We start from the raw sequence: 22,134 nt of genomic DNA, 5'->3' as shown, positions 1-22,134 counted from the left end.
GGGGACCCTCATCCCCATTTGCAGAGGCAGAAATGGGGGCTCAGAGAGGGTATGACTTTCCCAGGAGCCCAGAGCAGCTGCTTGGTCATGGGGTCACTCTCCTCTCCCTTCGTCCAGACCTGTCTTCCCCCCTACACCCCCTAACCCTCTTCCTCCCCTTTTTCCCCCATCCAATTTCTCCTCAACTCCTGCACACGTGCCAGGGGTCCAGCCCCAGGCAGGTACCCTCAGCCACCCCATCACCCATATCTGCCCTAAGACCCTTATTAATGAGCTGGAGGACACATCTTGAGAGAAGTGAGGCCATCTCAGAGGAGAGAAGTGGGGGCCGCACCAGGCTGGGTTGGGGGCAGCAGGGGTCCTGGGGGGTGGTATCCTTGGGCCCAGTCTGTCCTCAGTGCCCAGTGCCAGGCCCGAGCCTGTCCAGGGCTCAGGCCTGTTGGCGGTAGTCCCGGGGAAAGGCCAAGTTGAGCAAAGGGTCCAAAGAAAGCAGCAGCAGCTGTCGGAAAAAGGGCTGGCAAGGCCATCCCGGCCCAGCAGCCTCTGCACAGCTCCCCCAACACAGGCCTGAGTGGACACCCAACCCCTCACCAGCCATCCTGAGCCTCATCCACACAGCCTGACTCTGCTGTTGCCCACTCCTCCCCACCATCTGCACTAGAGCCCAGGTCCCCACCAGCCGGCATAACCCCTCGTCCTCTGAGGACCCTGCCCCAGTCTGATCCAGGAGCCATGTGGTCTGCTCAAAGGGCAGGGCACACTGAGGTGCCTTGAACAGGGATGAGGTGACCCATGGACAGTCCCTTGGCCCCGCCCACTGGCTGTCCAGCTCCACAGGCTTAGCACAGTCATGCCCTCCTCAGCTGTGGCCTTGAAACAGACATAGAGAAGCAGGTGTGCGTGCAATGGGAAGAGGTACAGGATATTCACCAGCCTGTGACCCCAGACCTGATGGAGAGGACTCTAGGACAGCAGACCTGCCCAGACCCCCATGTGCCTTCCTGAGCACAGCTGGAATCCAACCTGGCTGAGGTCACCCCACTTCCTCCAAGGAGTCCTCCCTGAATGCCTGGGCTGGTGAGAGGCTCCTCAGGGGCCCAGCCCCCTCCCCCTAGCCTCCCAGGGCTGTGACAGGCACTGTGTGGGGTGGGAGCTCCCTGAGGGCAGGGGCCAGTTCTGCTCCCTCACCCTCAGACCTCAGCATCCTGGTCCACGATGGGTAGGTCACAAGCAGAGAGTAACAAGGGAAGACACAGGTCATCACAGCCTCCAGGAGTTAACCCAGCATGAGAAGGTGAGGCCTCTGCAGCAAGGAGCTCATGTAGATACCCCTACAAAGGGGTGCTGGGGGCTGAGGAGGGGGAGGCTGGCAGGGACTCGGGCCTGAGAGCCCCAGCCCAGCCCCAGTAGTGACAAAAGTGACAAGTCCCTCCCCCTAGCCTGTGGTGGCTGCTGCCTGCTGCCACCCACTCACTCCCCAGCCCAGCAGGCAGGCGGCGGGGCTCTGCCCCCACCAGCTGCAGCCCTCACACTGCAGAGGCAGAGGCATCTGCAACCCGGTGGCCCTGCCACAGCACAGATGCAGCACCAGACCCGCGATCACCCAGGCTCAGGCACAGCACCAGGGGCACCATGGACAGTTCTCAGCACCTAAGGCCAATGCCACCCCCAGGCCCCAACCCCACTCTCTGCCCCCATCCCAGCCCCTCTGCTGTGGTACTGGGTCAGGGGGACATAGGTCAGGGACCGAGCCCAAGGGTGAAGGCAAGGAGCCAGAGGAAAGAGGCCCAGCCAAGCCGAATGGGCCTGAGGGAGGCAGTGAGTGTTGGGCGCAGCAAATCACAGGGCCCCCCAGGCCAGTGATCCCTAGTAACCTGTCATCTCAAGCTTTCTCAGGTCAGAAGGGGACTCCTACAGATGGCCCAGGCCATTTGGGCATCTGGCCTAAAGCCAAGCGGGGCCCGGCCCCAGCCCACTCCTGAGAACTGCAGCTTCTGGGTCAGGCACCACAGCCCTGGTTCAGGTAAGACCACCACAGTCCTGAATCACCTTCCTGGAGAAGAGGTCCTAAGCAGTGAAGCCTGGGTCCCTCAGAACAGCCTATGCAGGGACGGGGAGCCCCCTCCACCTGACCTCACAAGACAAGCAGTCCAGATCTCATTTGGTTGCGGAGCTCTTGGGACCTTGGGTTCTGATGCCTCCTGTGCTCTCTGGAGGCCTGAGCCAAGTCCTCTGTCCCTCCTAGCCCCACGGGGTAGGCAGCAAGCTCCCAGAGCCCTGGGCCCCAGCTTTCAGATCCCACACCAGGAAAACCTTCCCGTGGGGTGGGGGCTGAGGGGCGGGACCAGTGGCATGACTATTTCCTCAAGAACATTAAGAAACAACCAGTATTACCATCATTTCATAAAAGAAACACTGTTGCAACAATATAAACAAAAGTAGATGTAACTGCAGAATAAAAGGTATTCCTTTATACTGAGTAAGCAGGACAGCTTTCGTATTTGGGAAGATGCTCATACACTGTCTCTTTCATCCTCACCCATAGGCAGGAACTCCCAAGCCTGGACCAGCATCAGGAAACCCCAAGCTGCCCTCTCACCCTGGAGCCTACCAAACACGCCCAAAACAGAAAGGCCACACCCCAAAGTCCATGCTTAGACCCCAAGTGGGTGTCCAGGGGGAGGCAAGCAGCCTGGATCTTACTCAGTGAGGGAGATCCTGAGACCTAAATCTGCCAAATGACACCCCCCAGACAGGACCCCCTGGCCTGAGGCCTGTTCAGCAAAGGAGGGGCACCCCGCCAGCTGACCCAGGACAGCTCAGGGCAAGTCTCACACAGGTCAGCACTTCAGTTTCTTCACCCACTGGATGGGTATCATAGTGATCTCCCCTGGTTGCCACGAGACTGAAATCTTCACCAGCACCTGGCACTCAACAGGTATGCAACAAAGGAGGCTGTTTTTAAGTTAATATTTGACAAAGGCTCCCCTTGGGGCAGGAAGAGCCTGCTTTCTCTTTTGCATCCTCAGTCCTGACCCCTGCCAGCCCTGGGCACTAGGCCAGCTCCGCCATCCAGAATCACATGACTTCATTCGGAGGTGGCAAGCCCTTTGGGGAGGCCCCAGGACCCCAGGTGCCATCCAGTTCCCACGAAATGTGCCTCGTACACAGCTCAAGACCACAGCCCTGCCCTTTGCTTGCATCCATCTAGTCTGCACCACATCCTCTGAGGCATGACCATCAACTTCAGGCGAGGAAACTGAGGCTCAGAGAAGTCCAGGTGAGGTGCCCAAGGGCATAAATGTGGGGGGTTCAAAGCCAGCTCCCTGGAGACTGAGTGGTTTCCATGGCCCAAGTTGCTGCTTGATGTGAAATGAAAATCAATTGTTAGTGATTCTCCCTAGTCTGGGGCTTTCCTGGGACCTCCCCTCTCCTGTTTTATTGTCCCCCCAAAGCCCCAACCACAAGCTGCCTGGCTGCACTCTCAGTGCCCTGCTGAGGCCTTTCAGCATTGGTGTCCTTCTCTTTGCATTTTCAATCCCAGAAGTAGACTTGACAAAAATGGTCCTTTAGAAAAACACATAACAGGGTGGCATCTGAGAGAAAGCCCTCCTACCCAGGTGCCCGCCCACCTGTAGACCAGGAGTGAGTGCCCAGACTCATATCCACACCTGATACCTCAGCCCGGCCCTAGGCTGCTCAGGAAAGGCTGATCTGAACAGTCAGTTTCCACTGAGGGAAAGCTTCCTGCTCTCATAACCACCTGCAACCATACTTTCCATTTCTTGCCAGTGTCCTAGACATCAACTAGATGTCAGTTCCAAGTGGGTGGGGACTTGATTTTGTTCAGCCCTTGTACCCCTGTCCCAGCACACAGTGCACGCTCAATATTTACTCTGTGAGTAAAAGAATGAATAAACCCTGTGATCACTGTACCAATGGCAAGCTTGAAGCCCAGAGAGGGTGGAACCAGCCAGGGCTGGAGGACTTCTGTGCAGGTGACGCCAGATTCCCCCGGAACTGTGCACTTCCCTCCCCGCACACGCTGCCCCTCTGCACACACCCGGCACACTTGCACGCATGCGCACACACACACACACACATGCACACACACACACACACATGCACACACGTGCACCACACCACCTGGACTAGGACAACATGCTTCCTGATCCGACGGCTCAGTGGGGATTAGCTGTCTGTAGAGGCCGGTCATGGACACTCCCAGGGAGAGGGGCTGGCCAGAGGGAGGCCTCCAGGTCATGAAATTTGCTCTGCACACAGAGCTCTTTTCTGAGGCTTGATTCTCCCCAAAGGGCATATGAAGGAAAATCACCATTATCCCTATTTTTGCATGTAAAGAAGCTGGGCTCAGGACAGTCCAGCAGTTTGCCCAAGGTCTGGGCTGGTCAGGGAAACCCAGGACACCCGCCTGAGCATCAAGCCCACATAGTGCTCAGTCTCTGACACACCCTTCAGCCTCTTCCCCAAAACAAAATAGAAGGTGGAACACCCAAATAGGACCCAGGGATCTAGATCCTCATGGAAAAAAGCACCAGGCAAGGTCGGACTAGTCTCCTCCATTGTCCAATTCACACCACTTGTGAGGGGCGAGTCGGGGCAAGAGCCTGGGTGATGCCAGAGAGAGATGGTGAGGAGGGGACCCGCGGGATCACGCTTGAGGAAGGAAGGAAGAGTTCAGGCCTTAGCTTCTCTGCCTGTTGGATCCACAGCTCTCATGGCAATCACGATTGACCAAACCAAGCCCAAACCCACCACCCAGCCGCCCCTCACTGATCCCAACACCTTGGTGACAGCAGCTCACTCCCCACTCCCACCCATACCCCGGCCCACACCTGTCCCCTGGGTCACCCTCTCCAGGCCCCAGGCAGCCCTGTGAGCCCACCTTCCTCCACGGGCCCCTGGGCTAAACAGCCTCTGCCTGCCTTGGGCCTTGCCTCCAGCCAACAGCTTACACCCAGCCCGCAGCCCACCCCGCCCACTGGGGCCCAGGGATGTCTGGAGACAGCTTTGCAAGCTCCCCACACCCACAGGCCTTAGCCAGATGTCCACTGAGCCCCCACCAGCACCCCACCCAGAGATGACGCCTGGCTGGAGAGCCTTCTCTCCAGTGCTGGCAAGACGGGCCGTCTACACAAATAACTCAGTTCAGGGAGAAGCTGATGGGAGCCTGCAGAAAACCTTATGCAGGATCAGAGGAAACAGACATAGGTCAGGGAGGTACAGAGAGATGGGGTCAAGCCAACATGGGTGGATGAGGGTCCCCCAGTGGGAAGAGCAGGGCAGAATCTGGTCTCAGAGCCCCCGAAGAGCTGGTGGGCTCCCCACTCCCTGCCCTTCCATGTGGCATGGCTACTCTCAAGGCTGCTGCCAGCATAAGGTCTAGGCTCAAAAGCCTGGCTCCTACTGAGCAACCTCCATGACTACAGCGTGGGAGACCTTGACCACACAGATGAGTGTGGCGCCATCATGGCCACGGGTCAGGGTCCTATAAATAACTGCCACTGCACCTGCCCTCCAATGACATCTGCTCTGACATGCCAGTGCTGTCCTGTCCATGGAGAGCCCTGGGCCCTGCTCCCCCGGAGCCAGGCCTCCCCACTCCCGGCAGGCTCAGAGCCAGCGGGGCGGGGGACCGGGGCAGGAGGCAGACGGCCTTCCCTGCGCCCCTCAGGGGTCCGGCTCTGCCAGCACAGGCTGGCCTTCCTCACAGGCCCCAGGAACACTTCTGGGCAGCCGAGCTCAGGGGCCAGCAGACCAGATTCTACCCCCACCCCAGCTGTCCCTCCTTCCCAACCATCCCATCCCCCAGAGGACCCAGCCCGCCAATCTCTCTAATCCTCTGTCATCTGACCCAGGCTCCACCCCAGCTTGGCTCTGCCCAGTCACCTACTGAGGCCCAAAAATGGACAGAGTCATTTATAGAGGGTCCAACAAGCCAAACACGAAGGGAAGATGGCCTTGCGGTGCCCAGGTCTGAACTCCAGGCACACCCTCTGCCCCCAGTACCCAGGGCAGCTGAGCTGAGAAGTAAGCCATGCCAGTGGTGTGCTGGGGGACCCAGGGACCCTCCCTTGTGTTCTAAGCCCCCGTCACACCTGGGCCAGAAGCCATAGGACCTCGCAATGATAAGCTCCACACTGGCCACAACCACCCTGCCCCCACGGGGTCTGCTGAACGAGGGAAGGCAGAGAGGCACAGGGACAAAGCAGCCCACCGTGGCCCACGTCGGGCCTCCCAAGCCCAGCCCCCAAACACCCTCATTTGTTCATCAACAGTCACTCTGGTCCACCTGGACCAGGTGAAAGCTGGGTGCATGCGCTGATCTGCCCAGCCCCCAGAGGGCACCCAGACTCATGGGGTGGCTGGCAGCTGGATGGGCAGTGCCAAGCCTGGCCCACGGAGGACTTACTGAGCTGGGGATAGGACAGATAGCTGCAGATACCAGCAGGCACACTTCCCTCCACCACTATCACTCTCTGAATCCTGGTGACACCTGAGCTGAGAGATGTACGGAAACTGAGGGAGCGGAAAAGAGAGATTGGGACCTGCTTCCTGCTTCCTAAGCGGATGCTGCTCAGGCCCTCCACCAAAGTGCTGCCTGTCCCTGGTCAGGAAATAATCCTGCTAGGGTAGCAAGACAGATGCAACTGCTCCACTGCTCAGAGATGTGACCAAGGCTAGGGGGCGGCTGCCATAAGACCACTGACAATACCACTGCTTGGTTAGACCTGGCCCTGATCACCAACGGAAGATGCTGAAGTGACAGCCGGTCACCGGCACCCAGGGTGACACAGACTCTGAACCTCGGGAGGGCAGAGGGCAGAGACTTGTGTGGGCCAGGGCATCAGGTTTCCTGGGAGACAGTACCACAGCTGAGCCAAGGGACTCAGCTTAGCCAGGGTTCCTTTGGGGCTGCTCTGGCTTCTAATTCAGGGTTGGGGGGAGGTCTCAACTGGAGCCCACAGAGTGGAGAACAGCAACAGCACTAAGCATCTCTAGCCCCCTGAGGCCCGGGCTCAGGCAGGACCAGCCCTTGGCCAAGGCCAGCATCCATAGCTGACCAGCTGTCAGCCAACTGTCCCGTGGCCACAGAACAGGGGCTAAAGAGTGAAGGTGGCAGCTCAGTGGGGTCAGCAATGACAGGGAGGGAATATAGCCCATGCCTACTGCCCCCAAAATTACAGAAAGATGCTGCTGCAGAAACAAGGCATGTGGGGCAAAGGGGAGCCAGGGAGAGTTAAAACCTCACTGGTGTGAGGGCAGGGAGACTGTCTCAGCTTCCCTCTGCTTCCATTCATCTTCCTAGGCCATGCAGGGGCAGGAAGCAGGCTTTGACCCAGAGCTGCCTGCTCCAGGCACCTAAATGGATTACCCAGTCATGGGAAAGGGAGGGGGGGAAGCAAGAGAAGCAGCATCTTACCCCCCTCCCTCTGCGACTGAGGCCTTCCCAGCCCCCAGCCAGCTATCTGTGGGGCTCTAATCCCTCTCTCCACCCTGGGGAGGAGGACAACTGGGGCGGGCCGGCTCTGGAGTTTGGCTGAGGGCCCTTCCCTCCACACATACCCACCCACCTTCTTAGCCAGGACCACAAGGATGAGCAGCAGGACTCAGAGGGAGGTGCGGGGGAAGCTCTAGCCCCCTCCCTCCCATCACGTGGCTGCATCCTTAGGGAGCCCGCAGGTCTCAGCTGCAAAAGTCATTGTTTATAAACAGCCACAAGCCTAGCGGGGGGAAGGCCGGCCTGTCTCTGGGTTCCCGCCCGGCTGTGAGTCAGGCGGCAGAGGGGACAGACCCGGCCAGGGGGCACAGAGGGGCCACCCGGGCAGAAGCACATATTCTGCAATCTCAGATTTCAGAGTCGGAGTCGGCAGGGGAAGTGGCGTCAGCAGCTGGCGTGATCCAATTCAATAAACCAGAGGTGGCTAGGGATAGAAAGCCGGGCGGGCGCGGACCCCCGCCTCCCAATCCTGCATTTCCTGCACAGTCAGGGTGCCATGGGAAGCCCCGGCTCCCTGCCCCCCCCGCCTAAGGCCGGCGGCTGAGGAGTCAGGTTTCCTGCGGTGCCCTCCACGTCCCCCGCAGTCTGCCGCCCCTCCTCCGGCCCAGCTCGCCACCCGGGCTCCCAAAGCCAGAGCCGCCTCCCTCTCCCTCGCCCCCGGATACGCGAAGCCCCTGCTTGGCCAGGGCCCCTTCGAAAGAGTGCACAGAGCTCTGCTCCCCGGGGATCCGGCCGGAGCTTCCAGGCCGCGGCACCTCTCGGGAAAGGAAACCTGACCCTCCTATGGCCCGCGGGGACAGAAGGTGGAGAGGGGGGTGAAGAGGAGGGAACGGCGGGCGCAGGAAGCGTCCGGAGGCCTGGAGCAAGAGCGCCGGCACCCGCGAGCGGAGGGGCAGCCTCGGGATTCCCGGAACTCAGCGACCCCTGGAATAAGGAGCAGCCCCTTCCCCAGTGCTGGCCCCACCTGCAGGGCCCGCGTGGTTCCAGAGGGCTAGGGGCGCCACCTCGCCTCCCAGCCTCCGGGCCTCGGCGCCCAGGGCAGGGTTAGCCTGGACCTCGCTCGGGGATTAGAGCGTGGGCCGCCGCTCCTCTGCAGACGCGCGACCAAGATACAGAGCGACCGGGGTGGGGGTGGGGGTGAGGGGACAGCTGCGCCCTCCCCTGCCCCCGCCCGGGCGAGAAGACAGAGGACGAGGACGGGAGAGGGCACCCAGAGCGCCGGGGGGCGCAGCCTGTGTATCCCGAAGGCCCTGGGCAGCGCTCGCTGGGAGGTGACAGCTCCCGGCCCCGGGTGAGGACCGGCCTCTGGAGCGGGGCGGAGGACAGGTGTTCGGACCGCGCGGAGGCTGCGGCTGGGGCTCGCTCACCTTCTCCTGCGCGCGAGTGAGCTTCTTCTGCACATTGCTGGCGATCTTCCCCGCGGTCACCCCCTTGCTACCCATCTCAGCCATTGCGGCTCAAGCTTGCCCGTGGCGGGCGGCGACCTCCCAGCCCCCAGCCCCGGGCCCCGGCTCTGCTCCACGCCGCGCAGCAGAGCGCCGAGCCGACTGGCGGAGGCGGAGCGTCCGCCCGGCGAGCGAGCGAGCGACGCGGGGACCGAGGGAGGGACGGACGAAGGGAGGGAGGGGGAGGGGCCTGGCCTCGGATGGCGGTCAGTGCCCCCCGCCCACCCCCTCTGGACGAGACACTGCCTTTTAAAGGGCCACCCCGGGCGCCCGACCCGCTCGGCTGGCGAGGAGGGAGAGGCGCACACCGCCGTGGCGGCGGCGGTGGTGAGCGGGACTCCAGGGACCCTCCGCTGACACCGCCCCGGGGCGGGGACTAATACGGCCGCCCTGAGTCCGGCGCCGCTGCGGGCCCGGCTTTCACCCAGAAGTCACCTCCCGCAGCCCAGGAAAGCAGGCCAGAAGGAGGCCAAAGGCGCTTTCAGAAACCAAAGCTCAAGTGCGGCGGTGGCTGCTCGCCCCCGGAGTCTGAAGTTGGAGCGCGCGGCCGGAGCAGCCTCTTGGTCCGGGGCTGACCTCTGGCCCCGCTCCGGACGCTCGTCCTCCTCCTGGCCTCTAGGAGCCACCTTCTCGACCCGGATTCTCGGGCTCCACCGTTCTCTGTCCCCCGTGCCTAGTCCCTTGCCAACCAGGCTCTCGGTCTTCTAATTTGCAGATCACTGTAATTGTAATAAAAACAGCCTGACAGCAGGGAGCGCTTATTGTGAGCCTGGCACTCTGCTGGGTGTCCCCCGACAGGCATTGTCTCGGTCAGTCTCCACGCAGCCCCTAAGGTAGGTACTATTATTTCTCCCATTTTACAAGTGAGGCAAGGCAGAGGCCTGGAACTGGACCTCTGACTCCCCGCCTCAGGCTTTCAACTACCCCACAGCGTAGCCTGGGTTGTCTTCTACACCGTGCTGGAAGAAAAGTGATTAATGGTCAGTATTCAAAGGGAAGATAGTTATTGGTAGCCAACCAATGACAACTTTGCCAACACACCAATGACATGTCGTCAAAATGAATAAATATATATTGGGTCCACTGACCCCACCTACGCCCCTCCCCCAAATCAGGTCGGGGTCTTGAAGGGTGCCAAGCACTTTGCTACCCTGGAGGTCAGGGCAGGTCCCCAGGGTGTGGACTGAGGTGAGTGGAGAGCTCTAGGGCCCTGCAGAGGAGGTCCAGACTCAAGCAGCACCTGGCAGGAGCCAGGGCAGGGGTCCCTGGGAGGCTCTAGCAGACCATATGCCAAGCCCCCAACATGTGGAGAAACTGAGGCCCAGGAATAAAAAGATCGGCCTGGGTTCCCTGGCAGGGCTCCTCTGCCCTCTCTCTGGCCACTACCCCAGTTTTTCCCTAGAAGGCTCAGCACTCTCTGGGGTTATTATTATGCCTATTTTGCAGAAAGACAGACTGAGGCTCTACAGCTGCTGAAAGTCAAAGATAAGTGGAGATTCAGACTCGGGCCCTCCCACATTAAAGCCCTCAGCTGACAGATGGAACCACTTCCCAGGAAAAGTTCCAAAGCACTGCATTCACGGAAAGCATTTTATCAAAATTATTAGTTTAAATTCATGCCCGATTCCTGAGTTACAAAAACAAAACCTAAACAGTGCAGTTTCTAAAGCAGATTACTCCTGAAAGTGCATCAGGCTTTCTCCTCATGGTCCCTCTCCTCCTAATTTTATGTTTGACATTTTTCTAACCATTCTCTGAGAGCAATTTCTTCCAGCCCTCCTCTGAGGAAAGCAGGAAATGAGCAGGAGTCAAATTGTATTACCGTCAGCCCCAAAGGAACAGTGGCAGATTCTGCTTCGCTGGACTTTGGTGTTTCAAAATATCCCTTGACAGAAAAATTGGAAGCAACTTAAATGGAGGAGCTAGACAGAGCAGCAACCGGAAAGGCCATTAGGGGATCATTTTAAACAATTAGAGAAATAGTGTAGCAAAATGAAAATAAGGCTTAGGTATAATTATGAGTGAAAAAAAGATGAGAAATTTTGTGTGCACTACCATTGAAACCACATAAAAATAAACGTAAATACTCATGATCAAAGATTCGAAAGAACCACACACAAGGAAATAGTTGTGTTAAGGTCAAGGTATTATGGCTGTTTTTCCCCTTTAATTTCCTAAATATTCTCTAATATGCTATGTTGCCTTCATAGGCGCAGTAGTTAACAAATCCAACTAGGAACCATGAGGTTGCAGGTTCAATCCCTGGCTTCACTCAGTGGGTTAAGGATCCGGCGTTGCCATGAGCTTTGGTGAAGATTGAAGATGCAGCTTGAATCCTGCATTGCTGTGGCTCTGGTGAGGTCAGAGGCTACAGCTCTGATTCGACCCCTAGCCTGGGAACCTCCATATGCTGCAGGTGCCGTCCTAAAAAGACCAAAAAAAAAAAAAAATGTATCTCTTATCTTTAAAGAAGGTAATTATTTATCTGACCTCTAGATTGGAAAGGCTTTTTAAAGCATGAAACCATTCATTGGAGGATTTTTTTTTTTTTTTTTTTTTTTTTTTTTTTTTTTTTTTTTTGCTTTTTAGGAGGTATATGGAGGTTCCCAGGCTAGTGATTGAATCGGAGCTACAGCTGCCAGCCTACACCACAGCCATAGCAATGCAGGATCCAAGCCACATCTGCAACCTACCCCACAGCTCACAGCAATGCCAGATCCTTAACCCACTGACTGAGGCCAGGGATCAAACCCACAACCTCATGGTTCCTAGTCGGATTTGTTTCCAATGCGCCACAAGGGAACTCCATTGGAGGAATTACTGAAACAAAAAAATGCTAATTTGGGAGCTCCCTTTTTGACTCAGTGGTTATCAAACCCAACTAGGATCCATGAGGATGCAATTTTGATCCCTGGCCTTTTCAGTAGGTTAAGGATCTGGCATTGCCATGAGCTGTGATGTAGGTAGCAGGCATGGCTTGGATCCTGTGTTGCTATAGCTGTGGTGTAGGCTGGCAGCTCTAGTCCAATTAGACCCCTCGCATGGGAACTTCCATATGCTTTTTAGGGTGTGGTGCTAAAAAAACAATAACAACAACAACAAAATGCTAGTTTGAGGTACATAAAAATTCAGTTTTTTTTTTTTTTTAATGGCTGCACCTGAGGCATATGGAAGGTTCCAGGCCAGGGAATTGAATCCAAGCCACAGCTGCAGCAACACCTGATCCTTAACCCATTATTCCAGGCCAGGGATTGAACCCTTGCCTCCACAGCAATGCAGGCCACCGCAGTTGGATTCTTAACCCACTGCACCACAAAGGGAACTCCAAAAATTCAATTTTTTTTTAAACCTCAAGAAATACCATCTATACATAGGATAAAAGTGTGAAAAGAATCTCCTACATTCCAAAGGGTAGGAATGTAGGAGATTTTTACTTCTTTATGGTCTTCTACGGTGTTTGATTCCAAGAATAATCCATTTTTCTTACTCTCAGGAAAAAATAAACTAATTTCCATTTTGAAAAGCAAGTTGAAATAGCAAATTAAAGTGTAAGAAACTAGGGAAATCTTTTTTTTTTTTTTTGTCTTCTTGCCATTTCTTGGGCTGCTCCCGCGGCATGTGGAGTTCCCAGGCTAGGCGTCCAATCGGAGCTGTAGCCACCGGCCTAAGCCAGAGCCACAGCAACGCAGGACCCGAGCCACATCTGCAACCTACACCACAGCTCACGGCAACGCCGTACCCCTAACTCACTGAGCAAGGCCAGGGATCGAACTGGCAACCTCATGGTTCCCAGTCGGATTCGTTAACCACTGAGCCATGATGGGAACTCCGGGAAACCTTTTTGAAAATAAAATTGAACTTTCACAATTTATAAGAAAAACACTAAGATTCCCAAAAATAAATGGGCAAATGGCACAAATGGACAACTCACAAGATTGGAGATTCAAATGATCAATACATAGATATGAAATGTTTCTTCCCAGAAGGAAAAAAAAAGCATTTGTTAAATCGATGAAATACTATTCCCCGCCCTCACTTTTGTCAATCAGAAAACTGTGTTTTAAATGATGTTACTTAAAACCAGACCAGGGAGCTCCCATTGTGCTCAGTGGGTTAAGAAGCTGATTAGTATCCATGAGGATGCAGGTTTGATCCCTGGCCTCACTCAGTGGGTTAAGGACCACGTTGTTGTGACTGTGGTGTAGGCTGGCAGCTCCAATTCAACCCCTAGCCCAGGAACTTCTCTGTGCCACAGGTACTGCAGTAAAAAGAGGATAAAACAAACAAACAAACAAAAAAACAAACCAACAGATGTTCTCACAGACTTCATCTAAGAATATAACAGACACAGAATTTCTGGAAAGCAGTTATCTAATATACATTAAGAATCATCGACGGAGTTACCTGGTAGCTCAGCAGGTTAAGGATCTGGTGTGGTCACTGCCATGACTTGGGTTGCTGCTGTGGTATGGGTTCAGTCCCCAGCCTGCGAACTTCCACATGCTGTGGGTGTGTCAAAAAAAATTTTTTTTTAAAAAGGACTTCCTGTCGTGGCGCAGTGGTTGATGAATCTGACTAGGAACCATGAGGTTGCAGGTTCGATCCCTGCCCTTGCTCAGTGGGTTAAGGATCCAGCATTGCCGTGAGCTGTGGTGTAGGTTGCAGACGCAGCTCGGGCCCTGCGTTGCTATGGCTGTGGTGTAGGCCGGTGGCTACAGCTCCGATTCAACCCCTAGCCTGGGAATCTCCATATGCTGCGGGAGCGGCTCTAGAAAAGGCAAAAAGACCAAAAAAAAAATTTTTTTTAAAAAGAATCATCAAAATGCTCACATTCTTCAGCCATAGAATCCCAAGTACAGGAAATAACTTAAAATTGTAGCAAAGCTCTAATACATAGATGTTCATCACATTCTAATTGTACAAAACTGAGGACAGGATGTTTGCTAATTGTTCTTGTTACTATTTGTGTTCACTCACTCCCTCAATCTTCAAACACTTCCAAGCTCCTACCAGTACCAGTCTTGGGCTTGGCTCTACCAGTTGGGGTGCAATGGAGCCCCTTCCTCTGGAGTTGATGTGGGGTGCACTGGATGGGGTCTGGAGTGCTGGAAGGTTTTGAGGGAGTGATGGTGACCACCTGCAGCAGGTGTCGACAGGAGAACTGGGAGGGGAGCCTGGTGCCTAACAGAGCCCTCAATAGCGAGGCAGGAATAAGTGAGCAGACAGGCAAATATCTGACAGACTCTTGGTCTACGTTTCCTCTATCCCCTCAGTGCCAGTCCTCCTGGCCCCCCAGCTCTCCACAGTGGAGACCTCCAGCCTGCCTGTCCAGCCCACCCCCAGGCCTCTGCACAAAGGTCTATTACCAGCTGTGATTAAGCAATAATATAGCCAAACATGAAAACAATAATGTGATGGGAAAATGTTATGATGTGTTAATAGAATAATGCAGGACATTAAACTGCACAACGGTAAAGTGCCAACTGATATTGCAGCGTGGTTAATAGCTCTGGGTGGAGCAGTTCTACATGGGTTTGATCTTTTTTTTCTCTTCTTCCTTTTTGATTTTGCAAAATTTCATACTGACAAGTTGAAATGAGGAAACTGTTCCAGGTATGCTGGTTGGGACCCACAGTGTGGTGGATCATGTGCCATGCCTGCTGGCCTGTATCTCACTGCAAGTTCAGGGGAAGTGATTCTTTTAAACCATGAAGAACTCAGACGAGCCAAGGGCAGTCCTCCTGCCCCTTGAAGAGAAAAGAGCACCACACGATGCTTTCCTTCTGTCCAAGAACTAAGGTAGGGGCTTGGAGCTGCCATCACCACCCTCATTCTCACACAAAGCAAGATGTGTTGTCATCCTCCTCTAACTGTCAGGTGACCCTGTGTTTGACAGCAGTGGGACTTGCTGCCATTCTCTTACCAATGGAGACCTGGAGAACAGGTGTCCCCTAAGGCACCTGGCTGCTGCATCCTGTGCTGGGATGGCCTGGCGCCTGGCCATGTCCAGGGTTAGGACTAGAACATCTTCGGAACTTCCTCCTGGGACCGTGGGCTTCACTCTGAGACAGGGAGGATGCAGAAGGAACTGCGGGCAGAACCAGAGAGGATGTATCTTTCTAGAAGCACTATGTCAGGACAGTATACGTGTGTTATGGGATCCTGGAAGGGCTCTCACTCCCTCTCACATGTACAATGTCACTATGATATTGTGGGAGGGCCAGCAGATCTGGAGTCAGCTGTCACTGCCTCAGTTTACTACTTGTCCACATTATTGGGAACATTATTTAAATGCCCAAGTGTCATCTGCTATAGTGGGATATGTTACAGTCTCTAGACTATTATCTTTGTGGAAACAGAGCGTATATATAAAGCCCCTGGCATACTAGAAGTGACTGTAAATGGTGACTCTACAGTGAGCAGCAGATGCTATAAGCTTAGTCTGCCCGGCCAGCCATCCTGCTGCCTTGAGGAACCCCTGCTTCCTTGCTTGCTGTGCTTTGCTGCCTGTGCTTTGCTGCCGCCCTGTCCCTGGACCACAACGTGCTCAGGCCCCAGTGGACCATTCACCCAGGCTCTGACAGCATGCTCAGGGATGTGCGCAGCACCCCAGCAGAGCCAGTCTTTCTGGGGCTTGCAGGAACGTATGCTTAGGACATGGCAGTCCCTCTTCCCACTGGGGCTGGTAAGATGGAGGGTGTGAAGCCAGCTTGGTCACATGTGAAAGATCCTGCCTGAAAAAGGCAGCCAACAAGAACTGAGAGCTGGCAAGGTGGGGGGCGGAGAGACAGACCTGACAATATTGTTTGAGAACCTGGTTCCAGTCACGCCTGAACCCTGCCCACTCCCACCTCGCACAAGCCAACCAAACCCATCCATAATTTTCTCTTGCTAAAGCCAAGTTGAGGTCACCTTGAATTGTCATGATTAAGATGATATTGCCAAAATAATGTCTTTCTGAGACACAACACTGCTGAGCCCCTAATGCTACAAGCATCTTCAAGTTAGAGTTTCTTGAGCACCTTTACCCAGTCCATCTGAAGTGAGAAGAAATGTCCAAACTTGGATAGTTTTTAGGAAAAGTGGGGAAAAAATAATTACACTGGCATATTAGGCCCAAACTAGGACTGTCTGGGCAAATTGGGACGTCTAAGTACCTCGTTAACGGGTGGGTGATCAGAGTACAGGTGGAAAGAGGTTCAGGACGTGCCATTCACAGCCTGTACTCAAGTTGGTCCTTGGCGATGATACATCTGTTCGTGCAGGCCTGGCAGCTTCCTGGAGGGCACCCTTGCAGAGACAGGAGGGTGGCCTCCAGGGCAACTTTTGAAAGGACAGCTGGCCCCAAGCTTCGCCTCCTGTTTCTAGTCTTGCCCACTCAGATGCTCACCAGTTTAATGGGGGCCCGTGGAGGGCCTGGGGTGCAGGCCAGTCACCAGGCCACCAGCCAGCCCCAGGACATCTTCAAGGCCTCCAGCCAAAACCAGCTACTCCTTTGGGCCACCAGCAAATGGAGTCTTCAAGGGCAAAAAAAGTGTGTAAGGTAATCAACTTCCTTGCTCCTCCCCTGTGTCTTTAATCCTTTGTTGACCTGCGTGTGGTCTGTGGCGTGGCTGAGAGGTAACAGAGGGTAACAATAACATAGGCTCCAGAGCCAGCTTTGTCCTTCTTAGTCCTTGACCTTGGGCCAGTCAGTGCCTGCTCCTTTCAAAAGAGGCAATAATCACACCATGCAAGGCTGTTGCTGAGGATGGAGGGTAACCTGGCTGTCCCTGCCCACAGCTTGGTGGCCTCGGCAAAGGGTAGTTGCTGTCCTGAAGTCAGGATTAGTGTCTCTTCGTTCACCTGGTTTGTGGCCCTCCTTGCTGGTAAAACTGAGTAGGCTGACCTTTGCCAGGTACAGATGGGTAAGCAGAGGTGCAGGAAATCAAACAGCACTTTGCCCAGCCCTTCTTCCATAAATCATGGCTGAGTTCTTTTATTTTTCTTTTCCTAGGGCTAAACCTGAAGCATATGTAAGTTCCTGGACCAGGAATCAAACTCATCCCTCCACATTGACCCAAACTACTGTAATTTGATTCTTAACACACTGCACCACAGTGGGAACTCCCTTAGTTCCTTTAGGAATAAGAGTCCTGCCTTTGGAAATGCTCGCTGAAGATTTATTATAACTGTCTTTGTATTATCCAGGGAAAAAGTGGTTTACTAAATAAAATGTCTTGAGAAGATTGCACATGCACATTTTCAAGCACTTCTAAAGTTTCATTTATCTACAAAAACTAGTAAGTAAGTTATGGGAAGGGACACTAAGGGGGTTGACCAGTTCTTTGAAACTGGGCTTCATTTACAGTATATAAGGGACCCTTTAGGAAAGCATTTTCAAGTGTGTAACAAAAGCCTTACAAACACTGACATCCCAAGATTCACTGAAGAATATCCTTGAAACAATTGTAAGTACAATGACATTCCTTACAGGAAAAATAGTGAAAAGTTGGAAATAGGAGTTTCCGTCATGGCTCAGCAGAAGCAAATCTGATTAGTATCCATGAGGGCACAAGTTCGATCCCTGGCCTCACTCAGTCAAAGATCAAGCGTTGCCATAAGATGTGGTGTGAGCTGCAGATTAAGCTTGGATTTGGCGTTGCTATGGCTGTGGTGTAGGCCAGTGGCTATAGCTCCAATTGAGCCCTAACCTGGGAACTTCATATGCTGTGGGTATGGCCCTGAAAAAGCCAAAAAAAAAAAAAAAAAGGAAAGTTGAAAACAGTTTAAATGTCCAAGCATGGGATAGTTAAGTTAATTTCTAAATTTTGGTATGTTTTGAATATTAAGCTCCCATTAAAAATTGATAAATAGTACAGCAGAAATTGACAGAACAATGTAAATCAACTATAATAAAATTTTTTAATTTTAAAAAACATGATAAATAGGACTTCTTCAAAATTTAAAAATTTATGCTAAAGATACCATTATGAAAATGTTGGAGTAATCCCCTCAGATAAAAACTAATCATGATGTAGATGTCTAACAAAAGACTTAGATCCAGAATATATAAACAATTGTTGTAACTCAATAACAAGAAGGCAAACAATCATTTAAAAAAAAAGGCAAATGATTTAAAGAAACCCTTGGCCAAAGATGGTGGCAGTGAGCACATGAGAAGATCCTAAACATTAATAATCTTTAGGGGGAGTTCCCGTCGTGGCACAGTGGTTAACGAATCTGACTGGGAACCATGAGGTTGCGGGTTCGGTCCCTGCCTTGCTCAGTGGGTTAACGATCCGGCGTTGCCGTGAACTGTGGTGTAGGTTGCAGACGCGGCTCGGATCTCGCGTTGCTGTGGCTCTGGCATAAGCCGTGGCTACAGCTCCGATTGGACCCCTAGCCTGGGAACCCCCATATGCTGCGGGAGCGGCCCAAGAAATAGCAAAAAGACAAAAAAAAAAAAATCTTTAGGGAAATGCAAATTAAAACCACAACTAACTAACACTACACACTCCCAAAAATGGCTAAAATTTAAAAGACTGATAACACAAAATGTTGATGAAGATGTGGAGCAACTGGAACTCTGCCCAGAACCACCTCTTTCTTCCATTGTATCAGATTCCTCCTCCTTTCCTCGTGACCAGTATTTCCTTTTCTTTCTACCCGCCCCACCCATCTGTGCCTCTTCTTCTACCCAGGTTCATTTTATATGCCTGAAAGCTAACTGTGGGCCCAGCTGCGTTTCACCCTGAAGGTCCTGTGGCTGCAGACACACACCTGGATGGAGCAGTGCTGCCCAGCTCATCCCACCTGTGCCCATACAGGTAAGGGCCTGGGGTTTTGAATATGTCCTTCCTGAGGACATATGCACACATACCCAACATTCCTGCCTTCATCTCCTCACCTGGACTCCTGCAACCCCTCCTTACCCTTCAGACCCAGCTCATGGGCCACCTCCTCCAGGGAGCCCCTTCCATTCATGGAGCTTGGGCAGGTTAGGTGACCCTCCTCTGTGCTCCCAGAATGCTGGCTGGCCTTTTGCACACACCTAGCAACCCCCCAACAGCCATTCTGCCATCATGAGGGGCAGGCACTCTGGGACCCAGCACTTCACCCTCTACACCCCTCCTGGCATGGCAACAACAAGAGCTGGGAGAGGAGGCTATGTCCCTTTAGGGGGAAGAATCATTTCTTGCTCAGACTCCGAGTTGATCAGTGACAACCCCTGCATGGAATTGTGGTCACTTTTGAGGGGACATGACATGAAGTTTAAGAACCACGGCTTCCACCTGAGGCTCCTGGGGGGCAGCGACTGGGTCTGATTAGTCCTGACCCCTGACACCCTCCACCTAAGCACAGAGCAGTCACTCAGCAGATATACCCAAGACATTACCACTCCCCCTGGCCCTGGACAAGCCCCCAAGTTCACGGAAGGTGCTCAACACCCAAGGGCAGGGACCTACCTGAAACTGATGGCTCATGGGTGAATAGGCTGCATTCATTCAGAGTCACCTGCTTAGGAGTTCCCGCTGTGGCACTGTGGTTAAGAATCTGACTGCAGTGGTTTGATCCCTGATCCAGCGCTGTGGGTTAAAGGATCCAGAGTTGCAGGGGAGGCTCGGATTCAAACCCTGGCCTGGGAACTTCTATATGTCACTGGTGCGGTCGTTAAAAACAAAGTCACATGCTTTTTTGTCTTTTCACATATGCCCCTATGTCCCACCCTTGTCACCTTCTCTGTCTTAGTGATATTTGCTGTAGTAATTATTCTGCATTTGCTTATGGTTATGTCACTGACCATGCATAACACACTTACTTCCTCCTGACCTGTACAGCTTCTAATGCCAGCTTCTACCAGACCAACCTCGTTCCCAGCCCCCAGGAGCTGCCAGAGGCCCTGAGGACTCAGCCAAGCTCTAACTGGTGGACCCTGGGTAAGGGGTGTGGCAGGCATACCCTGGGTGAAGGGGTGTGGGGGACAGATACTGGGTGAAGTGGTGTGGCGAGCAGACAGTAATGCATTCACAGGGTGCAGGTGGCCAGCATCACCCTTGCGATGAAATCATGTTTCTCACATTTTATATCTTACAGAGTAGGACATGGAACATAATAATAGTTTTTGTTCATTCTAAGTAAACATCTGACAATGTCCAATTCAGTGGGTTCCACCCCTAAAATACAACAATGCTTCCTTAAATAAAAAATGGCTGAAAAGATGTGCATTCAAAGGTAATGAGGACAGATCTCAATATGCGGTCCTGGCCATGCAAGAAGGAACTGCCTTCCCCTCTTCCTCTTTCAATCTTTTTCCCACCTCAACTCCCCCCAACCCAGCTCCCAGCCCTCCAGGCTCAAAAGCCCTCATCCTCATGTGTGGGCTCCTAGCAACTCATGTACCTCACTTCATGCTCCCCCTTCTCTCCAGTCTGGGGTCCCCGTGTCACCCACACAGCTTCCTCTTGTGACGGCATCCCCTCTGGACAGGCATAAGGCATCACTTTGCTTCTCCCTCCTGCTGGAGCCAAAGGTCCCTTTTGAAGCTCCCCGGCCCACTGCCCAGCATGCCTTACGTGTCATGGCTGGGGGCTCTGGACAGGGTGACTGATCGCAGACCCTCCCATGCCTGGATTGCTGTCTCTCTCCTTGTCCCCAGGGACTGGTCCTGGAGGCAGCCTGGGGAAGCATCCACATTGTCTTCTCTGATTCTCCATGATCCCACCATCAGAACAGCTTTCTGACCTGTCAAGAAGAACACCTGCTTGAGACTGGCCAGGTAGCATCCCCAGCCTACTGGCTTCTAAACAGTCCCAGGCTCTTAAGAGATAAAAATTCATTCCTGGAGACCATGGAAGCAGAGACTCCTGTTTGAACCAAGGAGGGTAGGGAGTAGCAGAAATCGCTAAGGGGAGAAGCAGTGATTAGCATTCCAAGTATACACACACACAGAGTTTCGGGTGTTTTACAGTGGACTAAGGCCCTAGCACAGCCTGCCTCCAAGTGCAGACAAAGGATGGGGAGAGTTAAGTTCAGCCTCCCAGGCAGGGAGATCTTGGGCCAGCATTCAGCCAGCATAGAGCTTTGGACACAAGGACACACACGCAGGAGAATCAGGCAGGTCCCTGCCCACAGGAACCCTCAGCCTGGAAGGGGACCAGCAGTACCCTACAAGGCTCCACCTTTTGGGGGGGTGTGATGTTGCCTTTTGAAGAAACCAGCTCAGTTGTCTCGGGGACCATCCTGTCTTTTCTTCTTCTCCTTCTTCTCCTTCTTCTCCTTCTTCTCCTTCTTCTCCTCCCTCTCCCCTCTCCCTCTCCCTCTCCCTCTCCCTCTTCCTCTTCTTCTTTTTTGGTCTTTTTAGGACCTCACTCAGGGCACATGGGAGTTCAATCCATAACCTAATAGGGAAATATCAGAGGGATGAGGAGCCAGCTAAAGGGCCCCAAATTTGGGACAATTTGAGCGTGAAAAAAATAAGAACTACATTTTTTCTCATGAGTCCATAGCAACGTTTAAAAAGGAAGAGAGGAAAAAGGAAAAACCCACTTCACTTACTACCATTTGTGGCTATTATACCACCTCCTTATTCTGGACATGAAGAGAAAGTATTAAGCATTTGTACTATCTTTTTAGCAGGAAAATTAGCAAGAATGGTAGAAAGCAATGATTTTGCAGTCACCAGTGAAAGAATGGCTCTGGCTGTGGGTCCTCAATTGATGCTAAACCTCCTCCAGCTGAGAGCGTGCTAGGGAGCAGGGATCTTCAATGGAGCCAAACCGCTGTCCTCTCTCACATGCTAATTGTGAGATAAAACGTTCCTTCACAGTGGGAAGAGCAGGTTGTCACTCCTCAGCCAAGCAATCAAACTGAGTGTCACCACCAGTAGGATGGCCGAGGCCAGGCGCCTTCACATAGCGTGGGGCGTCAGGGAGCCTGCGGATTCTAGGGTTCATTACCACTGAGCCACAACAGAAACTCCCTATATATTGGACTAAACTATTAAAGAGAGTTTAAGAATTATTTTCAGGAGTTCTCATAGTGGCTCAGTGGAAACAAATCTGACTAGCACCCATGAGGACACAGGTTCAATCCCTGGCCTTGCTCAGTGGGTTAAGGATCTGGCGTTGCTGTGAGCTGTGGTGTAGGTCATAGATGAGGCTCGTATCTAATGTTGCTGTGGCTGTG

General features: G+C 53.2%; 1 protein-coding gene and 1 long non-coding RNA gene across 27 annotated transcripts in view; one reads left to right on the top strand and one right to left on the bottom strand.

Moving 5' to 3' along the window:
- BIN1 (bridging integrator 1) overlaps positions 1–9,668 on the bottom strand; it is a 50,997-nt gene extending 41,329 nt beyond the window's left edge. For 19 of the 26 annotated variants that reach the window (XM_021074455.1, XM_021074460.1, XM_021074461.1 and 16 more), the window contains exon 1: positions 8,890–9,288. In XM_021074455.1, the coding sequence (XP_020930114.1) occupies positions 8,890–8,973 (84 nt within the window). In that variant the 5' untranslated portion in view covers positions 8,974–9,288. 26 annotated transcript variants of the gene reach the window in all.
- On the top strand, positions 9,668–20,166 carry LOC102164258. Its single transcript, XR_307967.3, has 4 exons — positions 9,668–9,800; positions 14,558–14,766; positions 18,651–18,776; positions 19,788–20,166. It is a non-coding gene; the product is annotated as an uncharacterized LOC102164258 (long non-coding RNA).

Source organism: Sus scrofa, chromosome 15 (assembly GCF_000003025.6).
Source record: "Sus scrofa isolate TJ Tabasco breed Duroc chromosome 15, Sscrofa11.1, whole genome shotgun sequence".
Lineage (NCBI taxonomy): Eukaryota > Metazoa > Chordata > Mammalia > Artiodactyla > Suidae > Sus > Sus scrofa.
This window is presented reverse-complemented; position numbering and strand designations above follow the sequence as displayed.